This window comes from Cyprinodon tularosa, unplaced genomic scaffold (genome assembly GCF_016077235.1).
Source record: "Cyprinodon tularosa strain WSP-4 unplaced genomic scaffold, ASM1607723v1 ctg493, whole genome shotgun sequence".
NCBI classification, from domain to species: domain Eukaryota; kingdom Metazoa; phylum Chordata; class Actinopteri; order Cyprinodontiformes; family Cyprinodontidae; genus Cyprinodon; species Cyprinodon tularosa.
In genome coordinates this window covers 381,002-394,901 of record NW_024039222.1, presented here as the reverse complement: position 1 = coordinate 394,901, position 13,900 = coordinate 381,002, and the positions used below count along the sequence as shown (strand labels likewise).

General features: G+C 41.1%; 1 protein-coding gene across 1 annotated transcript; it reads right to left on the bottom strand.

The window, feature by feature from the left end:
- Positions 1 to 4,158: 4,158 nt before the first annotated feature.
- ecsit (ECSIT signaling integrator) lies at positions 4,159 to 13,900 on the bottom strand. Its single transcript, XM_038302532.1, has 7 exons — positions 13,510 to 13,900; positions 10,755 to 11,160; positions 9,988 to 10,211; positions 9,499 to 9,556; positions 7,497 to 7,645; positions 4,974 to 5,079; positions 4,159 to 4,900 (listed from the first exon to the last, which is right to left on the bottom strand). The coding sequence occupies exons 1-7, from the start codon at positions 13,603 to 13,605 to the stop codon at positions 4,644 to 4,646; spliced, it is 1,296 nt and encodes a 431-aa protein (XP_038158460.1). The 5' UTR covers positions 13,606 to 13,900; the 3' UTR covers positions 4,159 to 4,643.

The window sequence follows — 13,900 nt, the reverse complement described above, 5'->3', positions numbered from 1 at the left end:
TTATTACCGTAATTAATGCGGGGTTAGAGGAGTCCCATCTACGTTTGTATTAAACCTTTGTGCATGAGTAGTAAAAGGTCGGATCGCAGCTGAGCGTTTGAATCCATTCCCGCTTTTATTATTGTTTCCTGTTTAACCCGGTGAAGCCCGACATGCTGTAGACGTTTCTGTCGAAGCTGAAAGGGAAGGAAACTGAAAGCACAGCCGCAGCGGAGAGAAGAACCGCCGCGGAACTCGTTCTGTTCACGTTTGAATGTAAATCATTACATGTTTACCTGTTTGAAAAAATTCTTTAAAGGCCTTTTTCCAGTAATAAACTATTTCTACTTTTTACTTATCTGTGCTTTTTTTAAACTTTATCCAACAAATATTATTTATATGACTTGTTTTTCCCTATTTATTGAGCGTCTATGCAGCTTTTGATTTATAACAAAAAAAATATTGTAAATAAGTGTAAACAAAAGAACAACTGACTGAATATTTATGCTACGTTCAGACCGCACATAGAAGCAGCAGAAGCAGCTAGTTTACATGTGCTGGTCATAAAATTAGAATATCATGAAAAAGTAGATTGATTTCAGTAATTCCATTTAAAAAGTGAAACTTGTATATTATATTCATACATTACATACAAACTCATATATTTCAGATGTTTATTTTGTTTAATTTTGATGATTACAAATGACAACAAATGAAAATCTCAAATTCATCATATCAGAAAATTAGAATATTGTGAAAAGGTTCAAAATTGATGGCCCCTGGTGCCACACTCTAATCAGTTAATTAACTCAAACCACCTGCAAAAGCCTTTAAATGGTCTTTCAGTCTAGTTCTATAGGCTACACAATCATGGGGAAGACTGCTGACTTGACAGTTGTCCAAAAGACGACCATCGACACCTTGCACAAGGAGGGCAAGACACAAAAGGTCATCGCTAAAGAGGCTGGCTGTTCACAGAGCTCAGTGTCCAAGCACATTAATAGAGAGGCGAAGGGAAGGAAAAGATGTGGTCGAAAAAAGTGTACAAGCAAGAGAGATAACCGCACCCTGGAGAGGATTGTGAAACAAAACCCCTTCAAAAATGTGGGGGAGATTCACAAAGAGTGGACTGCAGCTGGAGTGAGTGCTTCAAGAACCACCACACACAGACGTATGAAAGACATGGGTTTCTGCTGTCGCATTCCTTGTGTCAAGCCACTCTTGAACCACAGACAGCGTCAGAAGCGTCTTGCCTGGGCTAAAGAGAAACAGGACTGGACTGCTGGTGAGTGGTCCAAAGTCATGTTCTCTGATGAAAGTAAATTTTGCATTTCCTTTGGAAATCAAGGTCCCAGAGTCTGGAGGAAAAGAAGAGAGGCACTTCATCCACGTTGCTTGAAGTCCAGTGTAAAGTTTCCACAGTCAGTGATGGTTTGGGGTGCCATGTCATCTGCTGGTGTTGGTCCATTGTGTTTTCTGAGGTCCAGGGTCAACGCAGCCACATACCAGGAAGTTTTAGAGCACTTCATGCTTCCTGCAGCTGACCAACTTTTTGGAGATGCAGATTTCATTTTCCAACAGGACTTGGCACCTGCACACAGTGCCAAAGCTACCAGTACCTGGTTGAAGGACCATGGTATCCCTGTTCTTAATTGGCCAGCAAACTCTCCTGACCTTAACCCCATAGAAAATCTATGGGGTATTGTGAAGAAGAAGATGCAATACACCAGACCCAACAATTCAGAAGAGCTAAAAGCCACTATTAGAGCAACCTGGGCTATCATAACACCTGAGCAGTGCCACAGACTGATCGACTCCATGCCACGCCGCATTGCTGCAGTAATACAGGCCAAAGGAGGCCCAACTAAATACTGAGTGCTGTACATGCTCATACTTTTCATGTTCATACTTTTCAGTTGGCCAACATTTCTATAAATCCTTTGTTTTTATTGGTCTTCAGTAATATTCTAATTTTCTGATATGATGAATTTGAGATTTTCATTTGTTGTCATTTGTAATCATCAAAATTAAACAAAATAAACATCTGAAATATATGAGTTTGTATGTAATGTATGAATATAATATACAAGTTTCACTTTTTAAATGGAATTACTGAAATCAATCTACTTTTTCATGATATTCTAATTTTATGACCAGCACCTGTACATGTAAAGTCTGTGGTTGACGCGCATCAAGGCGCCTCAAAAGGCCCTGCAGCGCGTCTAGAGCAGCAGGAGCAGCGCCTCATGCGGCGCGTGACGCGCATCAAGGCGCCTCAAAAGGCCCTGCAGCGCGTCTAGAGCAGCAGGAGCAGCGCCTCATGCGGCGCGTGACGCGCTTCACGAGCAGCAGCTGCCGGAGTCAGGAAAAATATAACTTTAGCTGCTGGAAGCGCCACATCAACCAATGAGAGAAGCTGATCTAGGAGCTGGCAGGGAGTCAGACACAGCACTGCTGATGCAGAGCGCTATGATCGCTCCTCTGAAACAGTTTATTAACGCCTAAATTCACTTAAAATGTAGAAACCTGCCGGCAGAATATGTTGGCTTTTATTATCCTGCTGCCTGCAGTTTGTAGCACAGACCTGAAAAACGCTAACATCTACTTCCAGCCGCCACCAACAGGAGGGGAAAACCCCCAAGAGGCGAGCGGGCCTGAGGCAGCTGCTGCTGGGGATTTCCAGTGACAGCGCAGCGCCGGTATGTGGGGGTCTGAGCGGCTCCCACAGAGAAATAATCTTTGAAGGCAGGATGGTAATCTGGATGAACTGACTGCACAGACCATGTTTTCAGGAGGACTTTCTCACTTCAACATAGATTCTAACTACTTTCTACCCGCTGATCACAGCTAATATAGCAAAGCTGCTCTCTGGCATTGAACACAGGAGCAGCAGAAGCATCTGGACTCACTTTACTGGACGCGCTTCATGAGCGTCAAAGCTGCTCTTGATGCGTTTCTGACCTTAATGTGGACAACCAGCAAAAATTAAGCAGCAGCAGCTTTTCTGCTGCTTCTAGCGCTTGCTACGTAGCATTAGACATGACTAGAAAAAGCCTAATAGAATCTGTTATTGAGCTGTTCTCTTATTTGTCAACAGCAATCTTCCCAGATAGAATGAAAAGTGCTAAGGTAATCCCATTATATAAAAATGGAGATAAACATAGCTTCTCAAACTACAGGCCAGTTTCATTGCTGCCACAGTTTTCCAAAGTTATAGAAAAATTCTTTGTTACAAGTTTGGACAAATATACTAAAAAAATATATCTTAAATAATCCTCATTGTTGGAAAAACATTCCACATCTACCTCCATGGAGGTAGACATGATCAGTCGATCACGATCTCCCAAAATGAATTAAATTGATGCGGATAGATCGGCCGTTTGATCAATCGTTGCTCCTGTTTTCTCTCGTCGTTACGTTGGCCTCAAATAAAGCGACGGTTCATTGAAAAATTTCAAAGTTTTAAGCCTCAGTATTTAAACTCATATTAGCAGCTCTTGGATGGTTTAATGCTGACCGCTGTAGGGATCTGTATAATACCTGGACTGATCTTAAACCCTCAGACCCGGAGCAAAGAAGAGAATTTTCCCGATAGAGTTAAAAAAAAACAAAAAAAAAAAACAACATAAATTTCTTCCATTTCTCACAGGAAACCTTCACTGCTCCCCCACAGACTCTCAGTCACAACCAATCGTTCGCTTTCAAAGGTTTTATTTGCAGATCAGCGACTGAGCGTTAAAATCTGTTCACAGACCGCAAGACTTTAGTCGATCAATTTTAGGCTGTTTCTGTGAAAACAGGAGAACTTTGCTCTGAGCTGCTGAGGAACGTTTATTTTCTACGTTGCTACAAAGTCCAGTTTTTATGGAGAGAAATTTGTGCCAACATTGTTGAAAGCAAAGAAAATGGAGAAAATTCTCAATCAAATGGTGGATTAGAACCTTTATGGAGAGTTAAACTAATATGTTTACAGTTTATTACGGTACTTTTTTTACATTTGATTTTTTTAATTGCATTTCCAATAGATTTTTGTTTAAATTTTTCTCAAATTTTTTTCAGACTCTTTCAAATTGTTTTTATTTTATTTCCAAATGTATATATATCTATATATATATATAGATATAGATATATATAGATATTTTTTCCTTATCAAAGTTTGTGTCCGAATTATTTAATTTTTTGTTTTAGATTTTATCTATTTATTTATTTTATTAGTTACTCTTTTATTTTTCTACTGTTTTAAATCCTGTTTTGCAGATTTCCCGCTCTCACATCTGGGTGAGTGTATGGAGAAAAAAACTGTAAAACAGGATTTGAACAGAATGCGATTTGGAAAACTCATCCACAAAAAAAAAAATTAAACCAGAAAAAAAATCACTCAGTTAATATAAACTGTAAAAATATTGGCAGAAGTTTATCATACATATTATACATTATTTTAAAATGTTTCTTATTTAACTATTTCTATGTTTCCAGTATTGGCACTAATTTCTCTCCATAGCTTCTGAGGTCAGAGGAGAGAAACGCCGAGCAGTAGAACCCGGTTCTCCTCTGGTCGCGTAACTTTGCAGGTTTTTATGTTAAATTAACTTTTTTCCAGAAGTCCGACTTAAATCCTTCTCAGTTTAAATCCAGAGTTTATTTCCTGCTCCGTCCTCCAGAGGTCACTGTTTCATCCGCTGCCCGCTCCCGGACTCCTCCTCCACTAAAGCTTCGGGGTCCTCCCTCTCCGGATGGGGTCTACGGACCGACTCTGCGTCCGCCGCCACCTGCAGCTCCCCGCTTCCTGCGTCCAGGCGGAACAGAGTGGGAACTTTCCCCAGGATGGGGTTGTTCTGCTGGAGGCCAGAGATCCACTGGTTCAGAGTGGCCTGGTCTCCCCGACCCGTCATGCACATGGCGAAGATCGGACCTTCGTCCACTGAAAAGAAAAAAAATTAAAATACGTCACTCAGCCCTCGGACCAGGATCTGGTTAAACCTGGGCTAACTTACGGTCGTCCACGTCAAAGTTCTCCTCGTCTCCGAGGTCGCGGTCCAAATCCAGATCCAGCTGTAGGGGGTAGTCCAGACACCGCTCCGGATCGTAGACTTCCTCCACCTGCAGGAGGAGAGCAACAGTGAGGGCTGGAGGGATTTCTGCACATTAATTATGTTTTTGATAAAAATCCTTTCATCAGAACGCTGATAATATTAAGTGTGTCTCAGCCCCCCCCTTCAGTGTCCACCATATTGGATCAGTCCATTTGCTGCACATGTTCAGAAAGGTCCAAACAGACAGCAGCAAACCATTTGAAAACAAACCATGCAAAGAGCAGTGTTGCCAACTTAGCGCTTTAGTCGCTATATTTAGCCACTTTTCAGACCCCTCTAGCACTTTGATTTCTAAAAAGCTCCTAGCGCCAAATCTAGAGACTTTTTTCTGCTACTGGAGACTTTGGAGACAACGTCTAAAAGCAGCGAACTCTGCTCTCCAGAGCCAGTAGATTGGTAACCCCCAGAGATGGCAAAAGTACTGACTTTCCGTACTTGAGTAAAAGTACAGATACTTGTGTTAAAAAATACTCTGGTAAAAGTGGAAGTACTGATTAAACTTCTTTACTCAAGTAAAAGTAACAAAGTACAGGCTTGTAAATTTACTTAAAGTCTAAAAATAAAAGTAGAAACCACTTTTTTCATGCCGTTGCCTACATTTTAAATGGATGTCTGCCAATAGGACTAGATCTCAGTGGTGTTCATTTTCAATCATCTCGTCGTCCATGCTACTATGCTAACGCCACCGCCACCAAGCTGCAATGATTTGCCGCCAATGAATACCGCCGAATCTGTCGATTCTTCTTGTAGTGGTGCGTCAAATGCAACGTAGATTCCCATCCAATTAGATTGAATTTGGTATTGATGACGAGAAAAAATAATAACGGTAACTCCATTGAAAAGATTCAAAACTAAAGTAACGAGACAAATTTTTAAAATGTAAGGAGTAGAAGTAAAAAGTCGCCGTAAAAATAAGTAGTAAAGTAAAGTAAAAATATCAGAAAAATCTACTTGAGTACAGTAACGAAGTATTTGTACTTCGTTACTTCCCATCTCTGGTAACCCCGCCTCCTGCTCTCCTCTATCTTGTCTGCTGTCATGATTCATGCAGCTATTATTTCATCCAAATGAAAAATGGAGAACAGATAAGCAGATCATGGCTTGTCTACAGTGAAAAGAAGGACTGGGTTATTTACTTTGGCCTTTTTGGAAACACAGGAAGGAGCAATCAGCTAAGTGAGCTTAGTGCTTGGAAAAAATCTTTCATTCCTTTAGAGACAGCATGAAAAGTCAGCTGAGTACAAAACATAGAGAGGAAAACAAGAAGAAAAGGGACAAGAAGAGAGGGACACAACCTAGAACAGATCATGGATGTCTATTCTATTAACATTTCTCTATCTGGAGAATGGGGCTGTTTGATGTTCTGTCTTCTCCATTCAGAGGGCCCCCTGCCTGCCTTTGTCTAGGGCCCCATTTTTCCTAAATCCGCCCCTGTTATCAGGTTAATCGGATTAATCCATCACTGAAATAATCGAATCATTTTCTTGGATTTTTCCGTCTCAATCAGAGAAAAAACCCTCTGAAAACAATGACTTAGATATAGAATTAAGTCATAAGATTAATTTCTAAACACATTTAATTTTTAAATAATATTTAATTCAAGGTTTTAATGTGATTTTAAACGATTCAAGAGAACATTTCAATATTTAATTTAGGGCTGCAATTAATTACTGCTTTCAATAAATCGATTAATAATCAGATATTTTTTTTATCTTAAATGCAAAATGATTCCATATTTTTTACAATCTTGGTATAATTTCTGCTCTCTCAGCAACGTCTTTTACTCCAGTTAATGATTAATCGATTACTAAATGAGTTGATTATTGTTTTAATAATCGATTAATCCATTTCATTTTTTTCAGCCCTAATTTAATTATCCAGAAACTTCTAACATTTGCAACATATTTTATTTAGACTGAGGAAAAAACGGCTGTTTGCTTGGAGAGCGAAGGTTGCAGAACGGGACGATATTTTAGAACATTTCTATAATGTAGATGGACTAAAAAATATTAATTAAAAAATGCATAATTGTCCAACAGAATTGACACAAATCTGCAGCAAATATCAGTGATCAGTTAGCCTGATCTTACAATAATTGTTCTCCGTTTTATTTTCAATTAAAAAGGTTTAAAACATTTGACTGTATATTGTTATCTTATAAAGACTGCTATGAAAAATATCGGTTCAAATCAGAATCGGCACATCAGGCTTTTTAAAGTATTGCTGCTTTATTTTTTTCAAGCTTTTGCACAAATTCTGAGCAAATATTCAGTTAAAAATGAAACTAATTGCTTCAAAGCTGCAGCAGTCGTCATCAGATCAGATTCAAAGACGTTCAGAGGAAACTTTAGTCAGATTGAACACAAACCAACGCTGCATTAAACAATGTTATCCTAAAGGAAACACAGCGGAGAGTTTCCAAACCTTCTCCTCCGGCGGGGCGGGGTCGGCCCTCAGAACGTAGTAGTAGACGCAGGTCTTCCTCAGCCACAGGGGGAGGGGCCCCTCCACAAACACCGGCCTGTTCGGGTTATGCTTGGCTAGCAGCTCCATCTGAGCCGCGCTCTGGATGCCTGAGGAAAAACACAGAACAGGATGAAGAACCATCATGGAGAACAAGGAGAACATGGAGAACATCAAGAACACACATGCAGAACGTTAAGAACATGGAGAAGATGCAGAACATGGAGAAGATGCAGAACATGGAGAAGATGCAGAACATGGAGAAGATGCAGAACATGGAGAAGATGCAGAAGATGCAGAACATGGGGAAGATGCAGAACATGGAGAAGATGCAGAACATGGAGAAGATGCAGAACATGGAGAAGATGCAGAACATGGGGAAGATGCAGAACATGGGGAAGATGCAGAACATGGAGAACATGCAGAAGATGCAGAACATGGAGAAGATGCAGAACATGGGGAAGATGCAGAACATGGGGAAGATGCAGAACATGGAGAAGATGGAGAAGATGCAGAACATGGAGAAGATGCAGAACATGGAGAAGATGCAGAACATGGAGAAGATGCAGAACATGGAGAAGATGCAGAACATGGAGAAGATGCAGAACATGGAGAAGATGCAGAACATGGGGAAGATGCAGAACATGGAGAAGATGGAGAAGATGCAGAACATGGAGAAGATGCAGAACATGGAGAAGATGCAGAACATGGAGAAGATGCAGAACATGGAGAAGATGCAGAACATGGAGAAGATGCAGAACATGGAGAAGATGCAGAACATGGAGAAGATGCAGAACATGGGGAAGATGCAGAACATGGAGAAGATGGAGAAGATGCAGAACATGGAGAAGATGCAGAACATGGAGAAGATGCAGAACATGGAGAAGATGCAGAACATGGAGAAGATGCAGAAGATGCAGAACATGGAGAAGATGCAGAACATGGAGAACATGCAGAAGATGCAGAACATGGAGAAGATGCAGAACATGGAGAACATGCAGAAGATGCAGAACATGCAGAAGATGCAGAACATGGAGAAGATGCAGAACATGGAGAAGATGCAGAACATGGAGAAGATGCAGAACATGGAGAAGATGCAGAACATGGAGAAGATGCAGAACATGGAGAACATGCAGAAGATGCAGAACATGGAGAAGATGCAGAACATGCAGAAGATGCAGAACATGCAGAAGATGCAGAACATGGAGAAGATGCAGAACATGGAGAACATGCAGAAGATGCAGAACATGCAGAAGATGCAGAACATGGAGAACATGCAGAAGATGCAGAACATGGAGAAGATGCAGAACATGGAGAAGATGCAGAACATGGAGAACATGCAGAAGATGCAGAACATGGAGAAGATGCAGAACATGGGGAAGATGCAGAACATGGAGAAGATGGAGAAGATGCAGAACATGGAGAAGATGCAGAACATGGAGAAGATGCAGAACATGGAGAAGATGCAGAACATGGGGAAGATGCAGAACATGGAGAAGATGGAGAAGATGCAGAACATGGAGAAGATGCAGAACATGGAGAAGATGCAGAACATGGGGAAGATGCAGAACATGGAGAACATGCAGAAGATGCAGAACATGGAGAACATGCAGAAGATGCAGAACATGGAGAACATGGAGAAGATGCAGAACATGGAGAACATGCAGAAGATGCAGAACATGGAGAACATGGAGAAGATGCAGAACATGGAGAACATGCAGAAGATGCAGAACATGGAGAAGATGCAGAACATGGAGAACATGCAGAAGATGCAGAACATGGAGAACATGGAGAAGATGCAGAACATGGAGAACATGCAGAAGATGCAGAACATGGAGAACATGGAGAAGATGCAGAACATGGAGAACATGCAGAAGATGCAGAACATGGAGAAGATGCAGAACATGGAGAACATGCAGAAGATGCAGAACATGGAGAACATGGAGACACTGGAGATCCGTACCGACTATATGAGGAAGCTCCACTTCCTCGCCGCTCTCAGTGACGTCTGTGCAGGGCAGCTGTTAGCGAGAACAAACCGTAGGAGCGTTTAGGAATGTGCAGATTAGATGGAAAAAAAAACAAAAAAAACCACCAATGAACGTTTTCTATTTATTTTTCTTGATGTTATAAATCAGGGGTTCTCAGAGTGGGGGTCAGGACCCCCCGGGGGGTCAGAGACACCAAGCTGGGGGTCACTAGATGGTCTTAATCATTGTAATGTAATCCCTGAGGTATATGGAGGGCCAAAATATACCGGAATACATAAATATGAATGTCCCAAAAAAATAAAGGATTTATAAAAATTTTATCCAACACATGATTCAAATGATAAATATATAATTTCATGATAAAATGTCCCAATAAAATGTTAAAAATTAAGGTAAAAGGAAGAATTAAATGGAGTTTTGAGGGGGTGTTTGGGAACCGCTGCTATAGAAGCTAGGCTAACCTGGTAGACGGTAACTTTAGCATCCAGGTCGTTGGCGATGCGCTTCAGGCTCAAGCGGGCCAAGTCCACGGGTTCCTCCGGGAGGGGCTGAGGAACGGGGAACGGGTTGATGTGCTTGAACTTGGGGAACCAGTACATGATGCGCTGGAACTTCCTCATAGGGTGGCTCTTCTCCCCAAAGATCCGGACCAGCAGGACTTTGGTCTCAACGTTCGGCATTATGCCTAAAAAACACAAATGGCGCAGTTTCAATAAGACCTATGGGGTTAAATTAGGGCCAAAACTTTCCTCAGTTTCTTTTATAATTGGAAATAAAAAAAAATATTTAGAAACTGAAAAAAAATATAAATCTGAAAATATTTTTTAAACAGAAAAAAATTATAAAACTAGAAAAAAAATAAATAAAAATACCAACTCAGGTTTAAAGACAATTCTAGTTCATCATTCATCACTGAATGTCATCTAAACCCCGCCCCCCCACTGAGGGGCCAGAAGTTTAAAACTGAAAATAAACCTAAAAAGTCATTTTAAACATTTCTTTTTGGTTTTTATTCTTTTTTTCTGTTCATTATTTAAAATATTTGTATTTTTTTTAATACTTTTCAATGGAAATTTTTTTGTTTTAGTTTCATTGTTTTAATTCCCAATTATATTTATTTTCAATTTGATAAAAAAAAAACAACAACAACATTTAAGGCTGTAATTTGTCTCCATACGCCCAGCTCCAGCAGGAAGTGCTCTCCAGGCGGGATGGAGAAGCGACCCACCGTAGTTCTCCATCTGCTCCAGGATCTGCACCCCACACTCCTGCTGCCGAGGATAGTGGTTGAACATCCGCTGGATGAAGTTTCTGGGGACGAAGACCTCTTTGGGGAAAACGTCCAGCAGTTTGTTGTAAACGCTCAGGTCTCGCTCCACCCCGAACTCGGCCATCTTCTTCAGGGCGGTGTAGATGAACTCCACGTGGCCGCGCCGCCTGACGTCCTTCTTGGTGAAGACCTCGATGACCTCGTTGAACGTGGCCTTGGTTTTGGCCTCTTTGGCCACCTGCTCAAACAAGTCCTCCTGGGTGGCCAGGGACGTCGTCCTCTTCTTCTCGTCCTGGTTGACGAACCGCGCGGGTACGGGGCGACTCTTCGCGGACGCAGGGCTGCATCGGAAATGCCTCGCCGCCTGTGAGAGAAGGCCGACAGGAAGACGTTAAAATCCGTCGCTCTTCATTCAGGAAAAGTTCGTCTACGAGCAACAGGCTGAGTCCCGGGAAGAAAACGGACTTTGGTCACATGATGACCGGCTACTTCTGGGGATTTACATCTTAGCTTTTATAAATATATATATTTTTATATTAAGATGATTTTGGCCCCCATTGAAATGAATGGAGAATTACCAGCCTTTTTTTCACCTTCAACCACTTCAATGAATTTAAAGTCGTAGCGAAGCGGCTGTTCCAACCGTTTCTGAATTCTCCCCAGATGGTGCACGACTTTACACCAGTGAATAAAGTGAATGTGATTGGTCGATTATCAAGGGGGCGGGATTGTTGTGGTGGAAGGTTCGCAAGCAAGTTTGGTTGTGGCCAGTTTGTTGGAAGCATCTTGCTAACCAGTTAGCAACTTAGTGCTAGCAGGTTCCCAATGGGAAATTCCACTGGGACCAAGTAGCACTAAATTGGTGACTTAGAAACGACGCTGTCAAGGAACGCTATGGACAGCGGAAACATGCAAGAGGAGGAGAGTTTAGTGTCGGAGGTCGTGGATGAGTCTCCTCCGTCATCCATTTTTTATTTAGAGGAGGAAAGCGGGGACGAAGATGTTGTGGAAGAGGACGCCAGGGCGGCAGAAGCTTGGTTTGGTGTAGAAGGCTTCCAGCCGTACATGTTTGAGCCCTTGCCTCGCAACGCTGCCAGTTCTGTTAGCTCTACGCCTGCCGAAGACACAGACGTCCATCCCCGTGAACACTGGGACGCAACTCAATGGGAAAGGAAAGGATTCTGGTTTCAACCGTTGCGTATATTAGCTGCGACACATGAATCAAGATGCTATGACCGAAAACATTTGATTGACAGATGACCGTTGATATATGATTGGCTGAATTTAGGTGTTCAGGCTGACGTAGAACTAACTGGCCTGCAGAAGATAACGGAAAAACACAGATTTTAAGACAGGATTTTTTTTTTTTTTTTTTTTTATAGAAATTTTCTAAATTTTGGGCCAATATTGTCTGATAAAGAGAACATTTATATACATGTTTAAGCCAGAATGATTTCCCGTTTAAATATGATTTCCCTTCAACTTTAACAAAAACCTTCAAAATTCTCCAAAACCTTGGATCCGTTTCTGGAATAATCAGCGACTTTAAATCAGTTCTGGAAGTTTTATGCAGGATTTTCAGCTTTAACCCCTTAAACCCAGCAGGCTCAGTACAGTTGATCTAATTATAGAAATGGCCAAAACGCGTCACATGGTGTTTCATCCACACACCTTTCAAATGGGGCTTTAAAATTTCTAAAATATGTTTAAAAATGATTAAGTACTTTTTGTTTTATAGCTGTGTAAACAAATAAAATGAGATTTAAAATTCCACCTGAAGTGTGTGACTCTGTGGGAGTAATGTATACATTTTAGCCCCGCCCCCTAATGGCCGCCATCATTGGGAAGTAAAGGCTCAGACCTTTCCAAGAAGGGGTCAGAGGTCATTGTGTGACCATTTCAGGTGATGTAACCGGCATGTGTTACATAAGCTGCTCTGTTATTCTTATTTTCTATTCAGTTTAATGATATTATTGGTAAATTTTAATGAACTAACGGCTAAATCTGAGGAGCAAAGGCTTTGCCTCATGCAGAAGGTCCAATAATGGAAATCAGTGAATTTGGAAGAACAGATTCCCTTTTATCAGTGGAAAAATGCATTGGACCCTCCCTCTAACGACCCCCCTTTCAGAGACATAGACAGGTATGGGGCATTGCAGGCTAACAAAGAAGCCAAACGACCCCCATTCCGTTCTGTTTTTATTTGTTTGTTTGTTTTTCTTGAACCTGTCAGGATGTTTGGAGGTGAAGCCAACATGCAGGCAGGACTAAATATTGTCACTGAATGAGCTGATTTCATAAGCTTTATATTTAAACGAAAATTAGTTTGAAATATTTTTTTCTCAAATTATTGATTTTAATTGATCTTTCAGTCTTGAAATAACTTTAAATGTTTTTTCCATCTTTATAAAATGATTTTAAACATCAGATGTTGTGATGAGTCCCTCAGTACTTCAGCTGCCTTTTTTATTAAATACTTCTTACTCCTGAGTTCTTTATTAATACTCTGATTGTTGAGTAGTTTATTTTTCTCTGTTCATATTTATATAGTTTGAAATAAAAATTTTTTTTTTAATCAGAGATAATAAAGAAATTCTACCTTTTTTCTCATATTAAACTGAAATAAAATTAAAAAATCAGTTAACTTTAATTTATTTCTTTTTAATGGCCCTAATCGTCTTCCGTAGCACCGGCCTCTGAGCCTTCAGCTGACCTGCTGCGGGCCGGGGGGCCCTGGAAGCGGAGCTCCGAACTGGACCGCGGTCCGGACCGGTCCGACCAGCAGCAGGAGGCAGCGGGAAACCTTCATCCTGTCAGCGGAGCCATCCGGGATCAACCTGATGAGAAACGGACTGATCGGCAGTGATCCGCCACACTGAGAGGAACTTTTATAAACAGAAAAAAACACGCAAAGTGGGAAATGTCATAAAAAACGGCTTCGATTATGTTCAAATATTCCGATAAATATTCCTCCTTTATCCATTAGAATAAAACTCAGAGCTGGAGCAATGACATAAACATCTCATTTTTCAGTCTCCTTCAAAGCTCGCTTCCACTGGAGGCAGCCATGTTGGAAAACCGGCGGAACATCCTGGTCCTACACG